The sequence below is a fragment of the Panulirus ornatus genome, chromosome 18 (genome assembly GCF_036320965.1).
Source record: "Panulirus ornatus isolate Po-2019 chromosome 18, ASM3632096v1, whole genome shotgun sequence".
NCBI lineage: Eukaryota > Metazoa > Arthropoda > Malacostraca > Decapoda > Palinuridae > Panulirus > Panulirus ornatus.
Window position 1 is genome coordinate 52,158,303 of NC_092241.1, and position 23,019 is coordinate 52,181,321.

The 23,019-nt window shown below is 39.0% G+C and overlaps 1 protein-coding gene across 2 annotated transcripts in view; it reads left to right on the forward strand.

Moving 5' to 3' along the window:
• Positions 1-8,490, forward strand: part of Vps15 (vacuolar protein sorting 15) — a 148,469-nt gene extending 139,979 nt beyond the window's left edge. Inside the window, exons 29-30 of one of the 2 annotated variants that reach the window (XM_071673214.1) lie at positions 1,081-1,256; positions 6,821-7,182. In XM_071673214.1, coding sequence (XP_071529315.1) covers positions 1,081-1,256; positions 6,821-7,031 — 387 coding nt within the window. In that variant the 3' untranslated portion in view covers positions 7,032-7,182. Of the gene's footprint in view, positions 1-1,080; positions 1,257-6,820 lie in introns of both variants that reach the window. The other variant, XM_071673213.1, reaches the window with a different exon arrangement.
• Positions 8,491-23,019: the final 14,529 nt, after the last annotated feature.

The following is a 23,019-nucleotide window of genomic DNA, read 5'->3' on the forward strand; positions in this document are numbered from 1 at the left end:
AAGGACTAAAAGAGAGGGGAAAATGAGAGATATGATGATAAGAGAACCTTCAGACATCAAGGAAGATTAAGAAAAAGTTTTGAAAGGTCAATAGTATGAGGAGAACAAGAAGACAAATGGGAGTATCACTGGGGGTACAAATGGGGAGGTGATCATAGGCAAAGAAGATGTGAAAAGTAGTTGGAGTGAGTACTTCGAAGTACTGCTGATTATGTTAGATGATAGGGTAGCAGATGTGGTTAGTTTGGTACATGGAGATATGCAAAACAAGTCATGGTTTATGGTTTGTTAAAAAGAGAGGAGGCAGTGGAAGCCTTCTATAAGATTAATATAATAAAGTAGCAAGGTTGGATGGATTGGAGATGAATTTTTCAAGAAATGGGGCGAGTCTTATTCATTGGTTAGTCCAGCTTTTCGGTGTATGTATGGCTCAAGGTAAAGTGCCTGGGGACTGATGGAATGCCTGCATAGTGTCATTATCACAAAGGCAAAAGGAACAAAAGTAAATGCTTGGAGTATAGAGGTATATGTCTGTTGAGTATGCCTGGTGAGTTGTTTGGGAATTTGGTTATTGAGAAGGTGGTGACATGGAGAGGACATCAGATTTGGGCAGAGCAATGAATTTTTAGGAGCTGTGGTTTGGGTGCATTATATATGACAGCTGTTTCCTGGTGCTACCTTGCTGATGCAGGGGGCAGCTATTAGGTGTGGGAGAAGAGAGAAGAATGTACATTATGCTCTTTTTTTTTCCATTTCCTTCATGCATTTGTGCTGTTTCCTGTGGGCTGGGTTGCCTCAGGAATGGACGAAGGAGGTGAGCAAGTATGAATATGTACATGAGTCTATGTGTGTGTATGTATATGTGTCTGTCTCCTGGTGCTACATCACTGATGTGGGAAACGGCAATCAAGAATGAAAAAACCCTAAAAATTTGTGTAGTTCAACTGTTTCTGGATATAGATTTTTCATATTAACTGTTGCCTGTATGTTAGTTTTATTTGCTTTTGTTTAGTATTTAAGTTTAAAAGCAGTAGGTGTAGATAGAAAATATGGTTTTCTTCCTTTTCATTCTTTTTACAGGTGTGCAACAATAATGTTTGTGGAATGTACGTAAGCCAGGGGGACAGAGGATCATACGTGCTGGCTGGTGGCACAGATGGTAGATTACGTTACTGGGATCTTTGTGAACCTGAGTCTTCATACATTGTTTGCTATGCTGCCAATGATCCATACTTACATTGGCCAATATCATACAGGTATTAATTTTCTTTCACTTACTTTTTCATGATTCACTAGTCGATGAGGTACATCACATCATCCACATTCTGACAGCTACAAAATCTGGCAGTGCAGGATGCTACACACTCACCCACACCCCTGCCCAGAATTGGCAATGTGATGGTAGGGAGATACCTTTCCAAACCTGGTGGGTTTGATGACTTGTGGAGCATATACCAGGAAATATTTAGATCCTTTCATGATAGTGCATGGAGCATCATCAGCCAGCAAAAGTGTGAATGAGAGATTTATTAACTCAGTGGTGTATTGTGAATGACTGAAAATCAAGGAAGATACACTGAATGTGATGGTAGGTATTAACCCTGAGGGAAACAGGTTAGGATTAAGAACTCTAAAGGCACATTTCATGAATTAAATTTAGTTGACTTTCATGACTTATCAGATGGTCTGTAATTATAGGCTAAGGTGGCAGTACACTAATGGATGAAGGGGGTAAGATGGGTTTGAAATGGCTAGAGCAGAAACTCTAGACATAAGCCTGTTGATAATGTGGCTTCTTTGCCATTGAAGTGCCCATCAGATAAAGGATATCAGATATAGTGTATGGGTACATAGAGAGTATTGGTTGAAAATCCACCTGAAAGCTTTGTGGACAGAAGATGAGAACTTGACATCAGAAGGTGTTAGGGTACACTTAGCATTCAAACAGTGACTCCAGTCCAGTGCCACTATTACTTTATGAAAGTTGTAGGACTAGTGGTCAGTTTTCATAGTTTTCATGAGATACAGGATGTAGTGTAGGTGCAGTTGGAGGTAGATTTGGGATAAGATTGGAGAGGAGGGTACTGCCTGTTGTCAGTTATCTTGGAAAAGTCTGTGGGGCCTAGATGTGGACAAGGAGCTGCGGTTTTGGTGCAGTACAATTGTCAGCTAGAGAATGGATACGAGTGGATGTGGCCTTTCTTCGTCTGTTCCTGGTGCTACCTCGCTAATGTAAGAAACAATGATCAAGTGTGAAAAAAATCTTGACATTTATTCTATTCCTGGAAATGAGATTCAGTTATGGGAATATATGTGGTAAATGATATTAGGATCTATAAGAATTCAAAGAGGGAGAGAAAAAAGGAGCACATGAAGTCCTGTTCTTGTTATTTGATTTATCAGGGATTATTTGATTGATGTATATGGAGCTAGGATTAGCTTTATGAGAGAAAGTAGTCGACCATTCCAGGATAATGTACAATTCAGAAGATATAAAAAGCATTTTCTTTTGTCAATAACACTGTTTTTGAATGATATATCACATATAACCTCATGGATTTAAACAGACCTTTGGACATGCCTTTATTTTGATATATGAAGCTTTAGTCACAGCCTAAGCTAAAGCCGAAGCAGAATAGTAGGTGTGTGGGAAGTATATCTTTTACGGTGACTTTGTCCTTGGACTTCTGCTGTTAGGGTTCAAACCTCTGTACATTTAGTAAAGGCTGGTTGTTCGTTGTCAAAAGGAGTAGAGATTTTTCTGGCAAGTGAATTGGTCATGACTTTAGGGGAAAAGATAGAAGGACTACTTTTGTCAATAAGAAAGAGGGAGTTCTCCCAATAACAATCCTATCAGTTGACTTGGTAGTAGGAGGGATACTAGGTCAGCTCCAAGATACCTGGTTCTAGTCCCATTAGGCATTTTGTGCAGTCTTCAAGCATCTAAATGGATGCCAGAGGATTAATAGACCATTGCTATCTGAAGTTTGATGAGGAAGGGGAATATCTTTTGCCATCCTCTCTCTGCCATTACAGTTAAGTTTTTGAAAACTGACATGTTGAATGCATGGAAATATTTGATATTAATTTTTTTTATTGTCCAACTTATAACTAGATAATCTTTTCTGGATTTTTGTTAACTAGATTGATTCTAGAAGAGAGTGTATTGACACCTTATCAAAGTAATAAGCAAATTAAAATATTGAGGGCCATTTTGGATATGATAATGGATAAGATTATATACAGCAGTAGGCCTTTATCACTTTTATAATTTTAAACTAATAATCTGGCTTAATTCAAAGGCTGGGGACAATATTAGTGCTGAGAAAAGCTTTCTTCTTGAAAATTTTATCTTTTAACATTCCAGGCAAGGATAGATCTTCCCTGCATTTTAATGTTTGGTTTGATGCATAAGAGGTAAGCCTTAGTAGTGGATTTTTTTAATGAAAGTTTTCCAAAAATTTATGAGAGGGGACAAAGAAAAGATGAAAAGAAAAGAAGCAGTTTTCTGAAGGCTACACCCAGTGAGTGGTGTCTGGGTGGATAGAAGTCTACAGTCGTTTCAGGATCCATAATGCTAGCTGGGCTAGGTGTTTTGCTTGGCCTTAGAAGCTCTAGGGTAGTGTGGGAGAACCAAGAGATCATTGAGACATTATAAAAGTGATAAAATATCAGTGTCAGTTTTTAAAAAGATTTCAGAATATTGAACTGAATTTGAGGGAATAATTTTTCAGTTTCAAAACTTTATCAGTATTAAACCTGACACTGAAACACACATCATTTACCAGTACTTGATCAGCTGTGACATAAATCACCTGAAATAAGACTTCCATGCCACTGTTTTGAATTGTGTCAAGTGTGTCGGTCATAATTGTTTTCACTGACCAGCATTTCACCATGGCAAAACAAAGGTAGATAAAGGATATATTTCTTGTTTTTCATCCTTATCTTTAATTCTATGAAAGTATAATGTTTTTGAAATTTCATTTTTGCATGCCAAATGTAGCATTCATAAACATTTTCATAAACTTCAACACTCCACCATAGCAAAACAGGTAACTTACCTATGCACTCATGTATTCAATTTTATAAGAATAAGATATCCTGAGTATCTGCTTTTAGATGTTTTTGTAAAGACTGAAACATTACTCAAGGTCAGCTTGTGAAAGTAATTCCTTTTAAAATGAAACAACTGTGATCTCCAAATTGGTTAAAGTGCTAAGAACCCATGAGTTTCTTTTTCAAAGCTATCCTAGTGAGTTTAAAGGCTGGTGCACCAGCATTTGACTTTTTGAGCATTTATAATAAAAATTTGGTTATCTGAGGCTGATGATAGTTGCATTTACCTATTCTTGCATAATTAATTTTTTTTATGATATGGGTAAGACTGACACCAGTACAAAGGAATTTAATTATATTTATTGTCTACATACATTTAATGTTTACCTCTGTTCATTGCTTCAGCTTACTGTTAAACTGCTTGATTTAGGATAAAAGTTTTTGAAAAAGAGTTTTGGTTTCACAGAATTGTTTAAAATAAGCCAACCAGGGATTTTCAGTCGGTCACTCAAATTGGGAAAATTTGATATCTCCCCTATCCCTTGGGATAGGGGAGATATCCCTTGGGATAGGGGAGAAAGAATACTTCCCACGTATTCCCTGCGTGTCGTAGAAGGCGACTAAAAGGGGAGGGAGCGGGTGGCTGGAAATCCTCCCCTCTCGTTTTTTTTTTTTTTTTTTTTTTCAATTTTCCAAAAGAAGGAACAGAGAAGGGGGGCCAGGTGAGGATATTCCCTCAAAGGCCCAGTCCTCTGTTCTTAATGCTACCTCGCTAATGCGGGAAATGGCGAATAGTATGAAAGAAAAAGAAAGTTCTGTAATCAAAGAAAATTTTAGATTTTCATGTATCATTGGCATACTATCAGACTATTTCTTTCTTTTCCTTTTCTTTTTCTTAAAGAGTTCTGCCATGAGAAAGCTTGTGCTTTGCTAATACCCTGACAAGAAAGAGTTCCCATGATAGTCTACTTAAGAAATAAGTAATTGGAGATGTTTGTTTGAATGCTGGTAACCCTAGGGACTTCTTCTTCACCTAATTAGAGCATTCTCCACTTCAGATTAGTGTGGTAAAGCTATATGGATGAAAGGCAAGCAAGGGATCTATTCAGAAAATCAGCTTTAGGTTTATAAAAAGCATGTTTTTGAGCTAGAATTTTCACTTGCACTTATATCCCTGACCAACCTTCCATGTAAGAATTTGGCATACCTTACAACACTCATTAGAAATTTGAGACTGGCACTGTACACAGCTGAATGGAGAAGTATGGCAGTGCATTATCATACGTATCATACAAAGGGAATGGTAATAAAAGTTTAGCAAGTGATTTTTTGTGCCAACCGCCGGGGTACATTGTTAATCCATTTTTTGCATGCACTAAGTGTAACTGTGGCCTTTTAGTCTTATATTTCCCTGTTTCACCATAGTCAACCATATGGCTTTGCCGACTCTGTTACTATTCCCACATAATGATAGAGCTCTATTCCTCAAGAACCTGTTGCGATGCGAAATTTCATGATAAGAGTAACTGTAACATTACTGAAGGAGGGTTACATTCCTGTGTACTAATTTTCTGTATATAACTCCTCAGTATGGAATATAAATGCAATAGCTTATCTTTAGAACTACTTACTACAAAAGTACATCTGTAGATTTAGAAGATATTTAAGGACTCACCAGAAATTGTGGTGATGGGGGCTTGAGGTGGTAGTGGGGTGGGATAAAAGGGAGGGGCAGGCAATAGGGTTGTCTACCACCTGAATGATCTGATTCAGTTCTACTTTCAAGTGAAAGTTGTTTAAGCTTAGCTGTGTGGAATACCTTTTTCTCTGTGTAAAAGCTTTCAGTATCTGAGATGTTTGTAAGCCCTCTAAATGACATGAAGACACAATCAAAGCTAGAATCTACATTATTAGTAAGGGCCATAGCTTATCTGATTGATCAAATGCTTCCGCTAATGTCTTTGTTATAAATTGGCATGTGGAAGGGTATGTTTCCGCCCTTTCCTCTGTATGTTTTTGTGCCTCTAACTGCACAAATTCCTTATTGATCAGATCCTCAAAATGTGAATCCAGCAACTCATCTACACATTCTTCTGTATCCTCGTTTTACCCTTTATTTTTCATGATTGTAGCTACAGCTGAGTGAATGAGCCACATGGACTTGGCTATAACCACAAGTTTCCCCCCACCATTAATCCTCCTAAGCACCTCTAATTTCTTATCTAAAGTGATAGCTGTATGTCCTGCACTTCTCTGAGTAACTTTCATATTTTTGGCAGAAATAATGGAACAGCTGCAAGTACGTTGGAGGTAGGAACTAATAGGAAAAGGCACAGACAAATTGTGTGAGTGAGCACTGGCTGATGCTTCCTTCATTATGACACAACTATAAAGCGCACATTGAGTAGAAAAATAATACCTTAGAATATCACGAAATATTTTAGACTTATATCATTCTCCTTTTTAAATATGTCACAACTAATTCTCAACTGTCATTAGAGGAGAATTTTGGTCCACAAGATGTCTTGATATTGGGGATAGGTACACAGGTGAATGGCAAGTGTAAATTTTGGCACATAACCATGCTTTTCACAAGTTAAAAGCTCCTTATTTGGATCTAGGAAAAGGAATGAGAAAAGACACAAAGTTCTTGAATATGATCATTAGATAGCTGTTAGGCTGATGAAAACTTCTTAATAATAGATATATGCATCCCTCTGACTTGATATGCCCTTGTACTAACAGTACCTTTTCAATACAGCTCTCGTGTTGTCGATGGGACTGAAGTTATTGTGGAAACTCCAAACAAGCCTCGTACTGCACCTTCCAGTGGTGATGATATTCCTAAAAAAGGACCAGATCAGCCACCTCCAGGCCATAAGGACATTATTACAGATGTGATTGTTATGAATGAACCTCAACGTCTAGTCATCACTTCTGCCCGAGATGGAACCATAAAGATGTGGAAATAAATTATACTCTCTTGAGTGTACTTTATGAATGTGATAAAAGAAATAGTGTAAAACTAGCTCATTAATTTAAGAATTCAACGTATGGCATTTGGTATTATAATCTGTAGTGGAACAGCTCAGTGAAAGCATAAACATTTTACATTTGTACAGCAGGACTATTTTTTGAATACTTCCATAACTTGAATCATTTTAGATGAGTTATTGGAAGAAGACAGATTGATGAAAGAGGTATGATGTAATTGGGCTAGCATGTAGAGCATTAATATACTGTAAGATGTATTTGTAAAGCTTAAAAGATTATTGATGTCTTTTGATGCATTCAGTGTATGTTTAATGACATGGCCAAAATTTATTAATTTACATTAAGATGGTATCATATGCACCACAAAAGTATTTGGTATGTCATGATTCTTTTTAATGGGGACAAGGACTTTGTAGTTTAACAAAATCCTTGCTAGAATTCCAAAGCCTAAAAATAGCAGCCCCATTTATCAGTCACTGTTGTCCTCAAGACCATTTTACATTATCCTCATATTATTCTGAAACTCTTTTCATGGTTAGTGTTGTGATGAAACTGTGTGTATCTTCCTGCAGCTGTTTGAACCATACACAATCATTTTTCTCACTACCATACCTCCTGTCACCTTCACACTTTTTTTTAGACTTTTTAGACCCCATTCATATATAATGTCCTCATTTTCATAAGTACTCCTTGCACTTCTCATCATTAGAAGTCCATGTTGATGATTTTCCCAGGACATATAACCTGTAGCCTTCTCAGAGTGGAGTATATACATATTTTTTCATCTACAAATGACATATTTATATCTGAGATTTTGCAAAGCAGGATTTATTTGTATATGGGCACAGTATGTGGATATATTTAGACTTTTGAAAAATCTCTCAAAGGAAAGCTCCCAGAAAGAATGAGGCATCAGAGATAAGGATAGATAGATAGATAGGGTGCAATGTCAGTTACATCACTTCGTATTTTCTTTTATGATTGTCTCTGCATATTATTAAATGACAAAATCTCATTAAGCCCTAGAATTGGAGAAAATCAGGTTTTCTGAGTACTATAGCCTCAGTAGTTAACTGCTCAAAAAATAACGTAAGCCAGTACATTTATTTGGCATTTTTATAAGGATTCTGAATTAGGGGTGATAGCAGGAGACAGAATTGTGAAGGAAGCTGAAAATTTGAGTGTAAAACAATCACACCAGCCCCCTAGGAAAGTTATTATTTAGTGAAACTGTCATAAAAATTTTACTGATTAAAACAGGATATGTTTTGGTATCCTCTACCTCTCATTTACATTGTTTAGTCTACCATTTGCATATCAACATGTTAACTTTAGTTTGTAAGAGATATATATCATTCTGTACCGTTTTTACAATGGTTTGTTAATAATAAAAGTGTACTTGCTGAGATGGTACTATGGAATAAATATACAACTATCTGATTATTTTGATTATACTTTGTTGCTGTCTCCCTCGTTAGCAAGGTAGCACAAAGAAACAGACGAAAGAATGGCCCAACCCAACCACATACACATGTATATACATACATGTCCACACACGCACATATACATACCTATACATCTCAACGTATACATATATATACACACACAGACATATAAATACATACACATGTACATAATTCATACTGTCTGCCCTTATTCATTCCTGTTACCACCCTGCCACACATGAAATAACCCCCCCTCCCCCTGCATGCGCATGAGGTAGCACTAGGAAAAGACAACAAAGGCCACATTCGTCTAGCTGTCATGTATAATGCACTGAAACCACAGCTCACTTTCCGCATCCAGGCCCCACAAAACTTTCCATGGTTTACCCCATAATTTCTTAAAATTCTCTTTCAATGTGAGCTAACCGAGTAGATTCTCATTCTGAAGTTTTTCATTTCTTAACCCTTCAATTTACATACGTAATTTTTTCTATTACAATGGCACCAGCTACTCACTATCCTATGGCCAAGGATTTACTTAGGATCATACGATACGGGACCAGATGGTGCACACAAAGATGGTTTGTTCTGTGTAAACCATAGAAATCTGAAAGAAAAGTCTAAATAAAGTGATTTATGTGAAATTAAGGCAACACTCAAAGACTTAACTGTGGAAAATTTAATACTTACAGAGCATCAGATTGGGGAAGAGCAGTGTGGTTTCAGAAGTGGTAGAGGATGTGTGGATCAGGTGTTTGCTTTGAAGAATGTATGTGAGAAATACTTAGAAAAGCAAATGGATTTGTATGTAGCATTTATGGATCTGGAGAAGGCATATGATTAGAGTTGATAGAGATGCTCTGTGGAAGGTATTAAGAATATATGGTGTGGGAGGCAAGTTGTTAGAAGCAGTGAAAAGTTTTTATCGAGGATGTAAGGCATGTGTACGTGTAGGAAGAGAGGAAAGTGATTGGTTCTCAGTGAATGTAGGTTTGCGGCAGAGGTGTGTGATGTCGCCATGGTTGTTTAATTTGTTTATAGGGAGGTGAATGCAAGAGTTTTGGAAAGAGGGGCAAGGATGAAGTCTGTTGGGGATAAGAGAGCTTGGGAAGTGAGTCAGTTGTTGTTCGCTGATGATACAGCGCTGGTGGCTGATTCATGTGAGAAACTGCAGAAGCTGGTGACTGAGTTTGGTAAAGTGTGTGATAGAAGAAAGTTAAGAGTAAATGTGAATAAGAGCAAGGTAATTAGGTACAGTAGGGTTGAGGGTCAAGTCAACTGGGAGGTAAGTTTGAATGGAGAAAAACTGGAGGAAGTAAAGTGTTTTATATATCTGGGAGTGGATCTGGCAGCGGATGGAACCATGGAAGCGGAAATGGATCATAGGGTGGGGGAGGGGGCGAAAATCCTGGGAGCCTTAAAGAATGTGTGGAAGTCGAGAACATTATCTCGGAAAGCAAAAATGGGTATGTTTGAAGGAATAGTGGTTCCAACAATGTTGTATGGTTGTGAGGCGTGGGCTATGGATAGAGTTGTGCGCAGGAGGATGGATGTGCTGGAAATGAGATGTTTGAGGACAATGTGTGGTGTGAGGTGGTTTGATCGAGTAAGCAACGTAAGGGTAAGAGAGATGTCTGGAAATAAAAAGAGCGTGGTTGAGAGAGCAGAAGAGGGTGTTTTGAAATGGTTTGGGCACATGGAGAGAATGAGTGAGGAAAGATTGACCAAGAGGATATATGTGTCGGAGGTGGAGGGAACGAGGAGAAGTGGGAGACCAAATTGGAGGTGGAAAGATGGAGTGAAAAAGATTTTGTGTGATCGAGGCCTGAACATGCATGAGGGTGAAAGGAGGGCAAGGAATAGAGTGAATTGGATCGATGTGGTATACCGGGGTTGACGTGCTGTCAGTGGATTGAATCGGGGCATGTGAAGCGTCTGGGGTAAACCATGGAAAGCTGTGTAGGTATGTATATTTGCGTGTGTGGACGTATGTATATACATGTGTATGGGGGTGGGTTGGGCCATTTCTTTCGTCAGTTTCCTTGCGCTACCTCGCAAACGCGGGAGACAGCGACAAAAAAAAAAAAAAAAAAAAAAAAAGCAAATCATTTAAAAATGGCTAACACCAAGACCTCACTACTTCCTCACAGTGCCTACTTCCACCCCTGCCATCCTGGTTCACCCCTCTCTTGCTCAAACCCTCCCCACACACACATCAAATGGGTGGTTGAGGTCGGGTCATATTACGTCATGCAAGCAAGATCAGATTGAATTCCCATCCCCTACAGACAGCGACAACAAGGAGAATGGTCATGCGGGCTTGTCACACCCATGTCTAAAAATAATGCAACCAGTCTCATAAAGAAATCACTAGAAGAAATTAATGGGCTTCACATGAACATGAGATCCATCCAAAACAAAGCTGAATTGCATTATGTGGTAAACAGTGAAAATGTGATATCATCAGTTTAACAGAAACTGCTAAAAACAACGATCTGATTAGCAATTACAATCTACCAGACAACAAATTATTGGTAAGGGACAGAGACACTTGAGGAAGCAGAACTGCAATGCATGTAAAATCATGCCTAACTCCATCAAATGGCAGAAAACATATGCCACTGTTGAACAAAAGTTCAGATTAGCACAAAATTTTCCAAAATTTATATAATTGTCACCTACAGATGCCCTAGTCAGCCAGCAGATACTGATGCTCTCATATATGACAGCTTACAATGAGCAAATACATGATAAAGACTCGATCATCATTGGGTATTTTCATCTTCCAGAAATCAATTGGCAAAGTATCTCAGGTGTAGAAGAATATGCTAGACTTATCAACTTTGCTAAGGACAATGTTCTCTACCCAACCATCAACGAGCCGATGAGGGAAGCTAAAATACTTGATTTATTTCTTGTATCCCAAGAGAACATTTAGGCATGTGTGCCCAAAACATGGTTAAGTTTGACACAAACACCAAAACTAACTCCCCTAATACCAGTATCATTACCCCTAACTTTAAAAGGGCAGATTTTAATGGGCTGCAAGACATTAAAGAAGCTCATCCTCATTGGTTCATGCCTAGAGGAATTATGGGCCAGTTTTAAGCGTCAGTTTATGCATCATAAAGGTACATTCATTCCCATGCATGGCAGAAACAATAAAACCAACATCAAGCCTATATGTACTCCCAAGATATTGCAAGAAATATAGGCTGCAGAAAAAGACTCAAGCTTAAAAAATCAGACAATAACCCAAATATTGCAACGAAATATAACAAAATCATGAGTTATGTGTAAATTTTTATCAAAAACGCTAAGAGTGAAAAAGAAGCGAGTTTGGCAAGAGATAGTAATAGAAATCCTAAAAGATTTTGTAGCTCAGTAAATGAATATAGGGGAACACATTGTGGACAATAAAAGTATAGCAACAATCATGAACAAGTTTTTTAATTCTGTTTTTATACTAAAAAGAAACGGGACAAATTTTGAGACAGTGAAAAATAGCACTTACACAATGCCAGAATTTATCACATTTAAAGAAGTACTAACACTGATAGAAAAGTTGAAGACTAATAAAAGAGCAGGTCCTGATCCTTTCTATCCACGAGTAATACAAACGTCAAACACGAAATTGCCAGAAGTTAACCTATATTTTCAACGTGTAGGCAACACAACATATGAGGCAACAAGGTTAAACCTGGCTTAATGTCTCAGAAGCTTGAATTTCTAGAGTATAGAAAACTTTCTCAAGTTCTGTTACATTCATCATTATGTCACAGAAGCTCATTGTGACTGTAACATTATGGAAAAAGAAAAAGAGGAAGCTAACCATTCACATACTTTGGTTCAGCAGTTGTTGCTGTCATCAAATTTCTGACATAATCCCTTATGGATTCACAGATTGATCCATGCCAGATTTTTCTGTCATTAGAAGAGAATGATTATCATCATGCCCTTTTTTCCAAAACATTTACTTCTTTGCTATGTTTTTCCAATGATTAGGCAAAACAACAAATACGAGTACTTTTACGATGATCGTCGATGTTCATTTACTTCATTAATGTAAATATGTATTTGGCAAGAGTTTGCCATGTTTTGGCAAGTTTGGGTTTTATGTCGGTGATGGCACAGTATCTTTTCACGTTGTGATTGATGGTGTATCGACTGTATGTCAGTGTTATTCTCGATATGAGAAACAAGACAGTAAGGGACTGGTTTCATGGAGGTGTTTCTTACTTATTCATCTGTCAATCTACATCTATGATCCCCATTTCCTACGGGAAGTCCATTACGTGGTTGGTCACATAAACAGATTCTCCATTACTGGTGAACTCCATTGCTGCTTCTTAGCCTTTCGTGCCTTAACCTTAACAGGCCACTGATAGAGGGCAACTCTAGTGCAGTGTTCCCACAGGTTACTACCTATTGTTTATACTGACTACTTCTAAGTGATATGCTTACCTCATGTTCCAGCTGAATGTTTCAGCCTACTATTTCTGCCTAATTGTCCTTCCTAATTTTCTTGCCTACTACTGTACTTCTACTTAATGTTTCTCCCTAATGTTCCTACCTATTTCTTCTGTATGTTGCTTCAACAATTTTTCCAAAAGGCAGGGCTAATGCACAGCAATCACCACATGAAAATCTAGTTAAAACAAATGAATTGTGCAAGTTAAGTGTTGTCAAGTGTTAGGTGTGGCTAGGAGAGATTATATATTTGTGTACAGAATGCTAGTAGTCCATATGTGAGTTAGGCCTAGAGAAAGACAACCACCTGGGTCAGAGGGATGCAACTTGACAACCACTGAAGTACTGACTCACTATACAGCCATCATTAACCCTAATGGTACACAGGTGAGCAGTATCAGTAATATAACTACCTGGCCACTGGTGGCCTACCAACTGCTACCTACCGGTGTTTTTTGTGATCAAGGGAATTATTATTATTATCATCATCATATTATTATACTTTGTCGCTGTCTCCCGCATTAGCAAGGTAGCACAGGAAACAGACGAAAGAATGGCCCAACTCACCCACATACACATGTATATACATACACATCCACACACGCACATATACATACCTATACATTTCAATGTATACATTTATATACATAAACAGACATATACATATATACACATATACATAATTCATACTTGCTGCCTTTATTCATTCCTGTCGCCACCCTGCCACACATGAAATGACACCCCCCCCCTCTCCCTGCACGTGCGCGAGGTAGCGCTAGGAAAAGACAACAAAGGCCACATTCCTTCACACTCAGTCTCTAGCTGTCATGTATAATGACCAAAACCACAGCTCCCTTTTCAAATCCAGGCCCTACACAACTTTCCATGGTTTACCCCACATGCTTCACATGCTCTGGTTCAATCCACTGACAGCACGTCGACCCCGGTATACCACATCATTCCAATTCACTCTATTCCTTGCACACACCTTTCACCCTCCTGCATGTTCAGGCCCCGATCACTCAAAATCTTTTTCACTCCAGCCTTCCACCTCCAATTTGGTCTCCCACTTTTCCTCATTCCCTCCACCTCTGACACATATATCCTCTTTGTCAATCTTTCCTCACTCATTCTCTCCATGTGACCAAACCATTTTAATACACCCTCTTCTGCTTTCAACCAAACTCTTTTTATTACCACACATCTCTCTTACCCTTTCATTACTTACTCGGTCAAACCACCTCACACCTCATATTGTCCTCAATCATCTCATTTCCAGCACATCCACCCTCCTTCGCACAACCCTATCTATAGCCCATACCTCACATCCATATAACATTGTTGGAACCACTATTCCTTCAAACATACCCATTTTTGCTTTCAGAGATAATGTTCTCGCCTTCCACACATTCTTTAACGCTCCCAGAACTTTCGCCACCTCCCCCACCCTGTGACTCATTTCCGCTTCCATGGTTCCATCCACTGCCAAATCCACTTCCAGATATCTAAAACACTTTACTTCCTCCAGTTTTTCTCCATTCAGGCTTATCTTCCAATTGACTTGTCCCTCAACCCTACTATACCTAATAACCTTGCTCTTATTCACATCTACTCTCAGCTTTCTTCTTTCACACACTTTACGAAACTCAGTCACCAGCTTCTGCAGTTTCTCACATGAATCAGCCACCAGTGCTGTATCATCAGCGAACAACAACTGACTCACTTCCAAAGCCCTCTCATCCACAACAGACTGCATACTTGCCCCTCTCTCCAAAACTCTTGCATTCACCTCCCTAACAACCCCATTCATAAACAAATCAAACAACCATGGAGACATCACGCACACCTGCCGCAAACTGACATTCACTGAGAATGAATCACTTTCCTCTCTTTCTACTCGTAAACATGCCTTATATCCTTGATAAAAACTTTTCACTGCTTCTAACAACTTGCCTCTCACACCATATACTCGTCATACCTTCCACACAGCATTTCTATCAACGCTATCATATGCCTTCTACAGATCCATAAATGCTATATACAAATCCATTTGTTTTTCTAAGTATTTCTCACTTACATTCTTCAAAGTAAACACCTTATCCAAACATCCTATACTACTTCTGAAACCACACTGCTCTTCCCCAATCTGATGCTCTGTACATGCCTTCACCCTCTCAATCAATACCCTCCCATATAATTTCCCAGGAATACCCAACAAACTTACATCTCTGTAATTTGAACACTCACTCTTATCCCCTTTGCCTTTGTACAATGGCACTATCCATGCACTCCGCCAATCTTCAGGCACTTCACCATAAGCCATACATACATTGAATATCCTCACCAACCAGTCAACAACACAATTACCCCCTTTTTTAATAAATTCCACAGCCATACCATCCAACCCTGCTGGCTTGCCGGCTTTCATCTTCCGCAAAGCTTTCACTACCTCTTCTCTGTTTACCAAATCATTCTCCCTGATCCTCTCACATCGCACACCACCTCAACCAAAACACCCTATATCTGCCACTCTATAATCAAATACATTCAACAAACCTTCAAAATACTCACTCCATCTCCATCTCACATCACCATTACTTGTTATTACCTCCCCATTAGCCCCCTTCACCGATGTTCCCATTTATTCTCTTGTCTTACGCACTTTATTTACCTCCTTCCAAAACATCTTTTTATTCTCCCTAAAATTTAATGATACTCTCTCATTTGCCCTCTTTTTCACCTCTTGCACCTTTCTCTTAACCTCCTGATTCTTTCTTTTATACATCTCCCAGTCATTTGCACTATTTCCCAGCAAAAATCGACTAAATGCCTCTCTCTTCTCTTTTACTAATAATCTTAATTCTTCATCCCACTACTCACAACCCTTTCTAATTTGCCTATATCCCATCTTTCTCATGCCACAAGCATCTTTTGTGCAAGCCATCATTGCTTCCCTAAATACATCCCATTCCTCCAACACCCCCTTCATGTCCTTTGCTCTCACCTTTTTCCATTCTGCACTCAGTCTCTCCTGGTACTGCCTCACACAAGTCTCCTTCCCAAGCTCACTTACTCTCATCATTCTCTTCACCCCAACATTCTCTCTTCTTTTCTGAAAACCCTCTACAAATCTTCACCTTCACCTCCACAAGATAATAATCAGACATCCCTCCAGTTGCACCTCTCACCACATTAACATCCAAGTCTTTCTTTCACGCACCTATCAATTAACACGTAATCCAATAACCCTCTCTAGCCATCTCTCCTACTTACATACGTATACTTATGTATCTCTCTTTTCAAACCAGGTATTCCCAATCACCAGTCCTTTTTCAGCACATAAATCTACAAACTCTTCACCATTTCCATTTACAACACTACACACCCCATGTACACCAATTATTCCCTTAACTGCCACATTACTCTCCTTTGCATTCAAATGAGCCATCACTATAGCTCAATCTCGAGCATCAAAACTGCTAACACACTCACTCTGCTGCTCCCAAAACACTTGCCTCATGATCTTTCTTCTCATGCCCAGGTGCATAGGCACCAATAATCACCCATCTCTCTCCATCTGCTTACAGTTTTACCCATATCAATCTAGGGTTTACTATCTTACACTCTATTACATACTCCCACAACTCCTGTTTCAGGAGTAGTGCTACTCCTTCCTTTGCTCTTGTCCTCTCACCAACCCCTGACTTTCCTTCCAAAACATTCCCAAACCACTCTTCCCCTTTATCCTTTAGCTTCATTTCACTCAGAGCCAAAACATCCAGGTTCCTTTCCTCAAACATACTACCTATCTCTCCTTTTTTCTCATCTTGGTTACATCCACACATTTAGACACCATAATCTGAGCCTTTGAGGAGGATGAGCACTCCCCGCATGACTCCTTTTTTCTGTTCTTGAAGGTTGAGCATAGTTAATGTCATTATTAGGTCTTTCGTACCTCATTTCATAATTGTTAATTCCTCTTTTTTATTGCTTTTAAGCCAAAATGATGGTGTTATACTGTAATGTCTAGAGTTTATTTATTCTTGTAGCTTTATGTTTGAGATAATTGAATGAATAGATTATTACCTCAACTTCTAAATCAAGGAAAATTTTAAATATGATATCATGCTTTGACTCTTTTTATGTGTAAACTTGTGTGAGCTGATTGCTCGTTTTCCTCAGAAGGTAAGGCCCCATAAAATTCTACTTAATTTCTTAAACTTTCTTTGCCAACCAAATTTTTCTCGGATTCTTGACTTTTTCCTTTCATTAGAAGTTGAGAGATTGTTACAAAATATGCTAAAGATATAATGATTCCCAAGCATTAGATATGTTTTTGCTTCTCATCCCTGTAAGTTCTGCCCAAACGTCTCTCTGTAACTCTTTCACCAGCAAGTTTACTTCTTCATCCCACCACTCACTACCCTTTCTAATTTGCCCACCTCCTACCTTTTGCATGCCACATGCATCTCTTGTAGATGCCAACACTGCTTTCATAACTGCCTCCCATCTTCACTCATTCCCCTTGCTTCATTTACTCTTCCCTTTTGCCATCTTACACTCAATCTCTCATGGTTTTTCTTCACATGTCTCTTTTTCAAGCTCACTTACTCTCACCACAGTGTTCTTACCAACATTGTTTCCCCTTTTCAAAAAGCCTCTACAAATCTTCACCCTTGCCTCAACAAGATAATGATCAAACATACAACGAGCTGCCCCTCTCAGCACATTTACATCCGAAAGTCTCTCTTTTACATGCTTATCATTTAATATGTAATCCAATAATGCCTGCTAACCATCTCTCCACCTCACATTTGTATACTTGTATGAGTCTCTATTCAAGCCAGGTATTCCCAATCACCAGATCTCTTACAGCAAACAACTCCACAAGCTTTTCTCTATTTTCATTCATAATATTGAATACCCCATCCCCTTCCCTAAGTATGTCCTTAACCGCCTCATAATCACCCATTACTAAAACATTAATAATCACTCTTACATCAAAACTGTTGAACTCACTTAGCTACTCCCAAAACACTTGCTTCCCATGATATTTCTTATGGCCAGCTGCACAAGGACTGATAAACACCCATCTCTTGCCATCCATTTTCAGTTTTACCCACATCACTCTAGAATTCACTCCCTTACACTCTATCACACATTTCCTGATTCAGTAGTGCTATTCCTTCCTCAGCTTGTCCTCTCACAAACCTCAGACTTTAGTTCTACTTCCTCAGCTCGTCCTCTCACGAACCTCAGACTTTAGTTCTAAGACATTTCCAAACCATTCTTCCCCTTTACCCTTGAGCTTTGTTTTACTCAGAGGCAAAACATCCAGGTTTCTTTCCTCAAACATATCACCTACGTTTCCTCTCTTCTCATTTTGATTTCATTCACACACATTCAGACACCCCAGCCTGTCTTCATGGAGGATGAGCACTTCTTACTTGGCTCCTTCTTGTGTTCTGTATTTCAGAACTGAAATACAAGAAGTGGGGTTTCTAGTCCCCTGTTCCTGTCCCCTTTAGTCACCTTCTACAACATGCATGGAATACAGAGCTGTAAAGGGAGAACATTATCTCGGAGAGCAAAAATGGAAATGTTTGAAGGAATAGTGATTCCAACAACATTATATGTTTGTGAGGCATGGGCTATTGATAGGGTTGAGGAGGAGGGTGGACGTGTTGGAAATGAAATGTTTGAGGGCAATATGTGATGCGAGGTGGTTTGATCGAGTAAGTATTGAAAGGGTAAGAGAGATGTGTAGTGTGTGTGTGTGTGTGTGTTAGTACTTCTCTAAATGTGATAAATTCTGGCATCGGGTGAGTGCTATTTATGTCTCAAAATTTGTCTCGTTGCTTTCTACTGTGAAAACAGAACTATACACAGTATCCATGAACCCATGCAGGATGACTGACTATGGGGGTAAGAAAATATAGATCAGTTATGACTGCTTGATAACTGGTGATCAAGTATGATAACCAAGGTGGCCCATAGCCATGGTTTAAGTAAAACCCCTTAGTTACTAAGACATTTATGGCCCAGCTAGGTCAATGGACTGCCAAGCAAACTGTAACTACTCACTTGTATACTAAGGCCAATGACCTTCTTACATTTACTATCTAAATGAAATGACATGAGTCCTCAGAATATGACAGAGAAATGAGTATATATACGCATTCACTAGAGCATCTTAACATCTAAATGGATGCACTACTACCCAACATAGTCAGTCATCTTGCATGGGTCCGCGAATACATTACATTTAATATCTATGGCTACTAACAGTATGAAAAATAATGTGGTACATATCCTAACACAGCTGCTAATAGTAACTAAAACACAAATTCACAAGTGCAACAGAATTCTTGTCAATGCATTTAACAGATTAACATGTCAAACTAGCATAGTGTAGTTCCTGCCCTGCAGCACAATACTGACGGGCGGCTTCGCTTCAGGTCTCTGGTGGATTTTTTGTGAATAGACTGCAGCCTGGTCTCTGGGTGTGTGTCCGTGAACCAGCAATGGGCCCCTTGTCCTCCAGGTCATGGCGGTCCGTGCTTGAGTTTCACCCAGCGTCATACCGCATGTCAAGCACGCCGTAAGCTCATCCTTGGCGCTGCCCACAAGATCGGTCGTCACACAGTTAAAGACTCTCGCCAGCTGGAACCCTGTTGAAAATACAAGCTGTGAGTGTTCCTGTAGACAGACATATTCCTGGCTCGTTACCCCATGCAGGGAATGAGCCACTGTAAACACATTCTGCCATCACTGTAGAAGGTATGACTCACCGGGATTGTTATGAACGTATATCCTCTCCACTCCCCGGGTTAAGCGAATAGGACCTGACAGCGATTTCGTTGGGGTTGATATCTGCGAAGCTCCTGGTAAACTACCCAGAGACTGTGCTCGTCTCCATCGCTGCCAGATCCTTTCAGCAACATTATCGTACCACGCAGGTCAAAATTATCATACTTTCAGCAACATTATCGTACCACGCAGGTCAAAATTAACGTATTTTTGGGCAAAAGTATTGCAAAATGACTTTTTTGAGGATGGTGTACAATTACCACTTTGACATGTATACCGTAGTGCATAGGCTTACAAAAATATACTGTTACTTCAAATTACATAAACTATTCTCTGCTGAAGTGAAAATTAATCCATATTTATTCACATTGAAACCAAAGACAATTGCGCTACTCCGCCAACTCAAAACACCACATTTACATCTTAAATGTTTAGAAGTGAATTACGAAACTGTAGGATACTTCATTTAATAGTTCACTGGTCAGTCTTTCGATCCTCTAAATATACACCCGGAATGTCGGTGGCACTCTTTTCAGGTGAGGAATACGAAACTTTTGAGGCAATGTTTTTTTGTCATTAACTTAAATGGCCTAAAGGTTGTATAGTTACTGCCTGATGTGGAAGCAACTCTGTTCAAACTCAGCCAACAACGGGAGAGAAATGCATGAAAACGTATCAATGGACGTTTGTCTTGAGAACCGACTGGGAATACTGCCTGGGACACATGAGGTTCAACTGGTCTGAAATAGCAGTAAATTATTCTGCATTTTGTTTTCTTCTCTGGCTATCTATCAAATTAGAAAATATATATTTTACAAGAATTATTTCTATTTACTCCAAGTAATGTTAACCATGACAGAATGTCCATGATATTCGAACTGATCAAGCAACGTATGGTGGAGAAAGCTGCCCCCTAAAATTCTAGCTATTCCATATATATATATATATATATATATATATATATATATATATATATATATATATATATATATATATATATATAAACAATTACGTCCCCTATACTCACAAAATATATTTCCATTATCAGAATGAAAAAGAGATTAGGCTTATAATTTACAATCATTATTCACCCGCTGAACCATAAGTGCATTAAAGATTGTGTATACTTTTTGTCAATACAAATATCTATCCATTGTTTCGTGAAATAGATCTGGCTCTTAAATACGAGGAATACAATTTACGCATTTCAAGTCTTTACAGTTCGTACGCCATTATATCAAGAGCAGCGTGGCATATACCGGGGTTTATTGGTCGTGTGCGGCGAGCGTAGACGGAGTGAAATATATACTTGTATGGGATACACAATGAAGGATGAGTTCAATCAGTACTTCAAAAGTCGAACGCATACGTTAAATACACAAAATTAAAAGACAAAAGTCTTAAGCAGATATTGAAACAAAGAGGATATGTTTATGTCTGTGCATACCAAGCATAAACATGGTGAGTTTATGAGCATACCTTTTGCGGTTGCGTGTTCAACTAATATATATTCGTCATCTGCTCTAATGACTTGGATACGAATCGATAGCTATCAATTTTTTATTGTATTTTTAATCAGTATTATGATCGCATTAATGAGGAATAAACAGATGGGCATGAATATCACAATCAGATGTCCTTTTTTCTTTTACTTTAATAAGATTAGCAGAGACATGGCGGACTATAGAAAAAAAAAAGATTGCTGTGATCTCTGAGACCTTCCAATCAGCAACCACAGACCCTCTCCTCCACATCTTTGTCTAAAAGTGTTGAATCAGCTCACTAGTAAGCAGAGGCTGGTTATCCAAGCCTGTTGACGCTCCGAGAGTCTTCTAATACCACTAAAAAAATCTAAGATCAAGCATTTCTCAGACCTGATGAATGAGATGAATTCTACACAGTACGATGGTGAACAGGGGAAAAGTATTGGTGTGGGTAAATGTGACTCATTGATGTCAGATCGTAGAGATGATATGTTGCTGAGGGTTTCAAGGTCTTTCGTCACCACAAAGGGATCCATAAAGTGCCTAAGGTACCCATCCTGAATAATATTACAAATACAAATGCTAATTAATCTCCCAGTAACTCGCGTTTTTTGTTTCATAATTAATACTCGACTCTGAATGAACCAATCACGGCGGATAATTAGATAACGGTACCTTCTTACGTGTGACTGTTTTATATATTTTTAAATAATTTTCTTTACAATTATCATTAATGGCATTTTAGAAGGGGAGTTTGCTACGTCTTGCTGTATATTACTGAGATATTTCCACGGTGTATGGCCCTCTGCGGATGCAGGTAGCGGCGTAGTGGGTTTGGGGTGCAGGGAAGGGCATATTCCCTCGGGGCCTGGTTCCGGGGCGCCAATTTATGTTTTTACCCCGAGCAGGGCGAGACGCCCTCACCACGCCAATGCGTTGGAAGTGCCATGGGTACACAGACCATGGTCTGTGTACCACAGTCACTTCCAGCTCCCAGGCATCAGCATGCTTCCCCACACTCCAGCCTCGCGGGGATAAGAATGGAAACTTGTTCCACTCAGTCAGTGTACTGGCTTAAATGTACCATGATTATCCTGCCTTATAAGAAAATCAGAATGACTGTAGTGAGGGTGCGTGTGGTTGGTTATATCTATTTATCTTATTGTCTGCGCAAGCAAGTGTGTGTGTGTGTGTGTGTGTGTGTGTGTGTCATTGCCAACCTGGGTTGATGTGCAAGTTCACAGCAACCCTCAATTTCAACATATTCATCATACCAATCCTGATATTTCTCAGTGGCTGTAGTATTCACTTTATAGTCACTTTATTTCTTCCAGTTATCACATATTCTCATGTTAAAAATTTCTTCTTAAGTTCCTTGGTCATGCGGTGTTTATTTACTCCACAGCAATCTTAGTGTTTTTTGTATAAATGTAAACGTAGATATATCTTTCAAGACGGATCAAAATGCTCTTACCTTTCGTCTCAGGTTTTACACCCACTCTGGGGTGTTACCTGGTATCTTCTTAGTGCATCTTATGCTTCATCAGATGGGGTGACCAAACAGGTTTAGCATCTTTCGGTTTGTGTCTCATGAATATTGTAAAAACCTTAAACGCATCCTTGTCCAGGTACTTGAGGGCTGTCTTAATACAGCACCAGCGAGCAGACGATCATCTTCCCTGAGTGTCTGACTAATTTGTCTTTCTTGCAGCTAATCAGTTGTAGCGTGAATGCAAGTACGTTGCCTACAGCTCCGT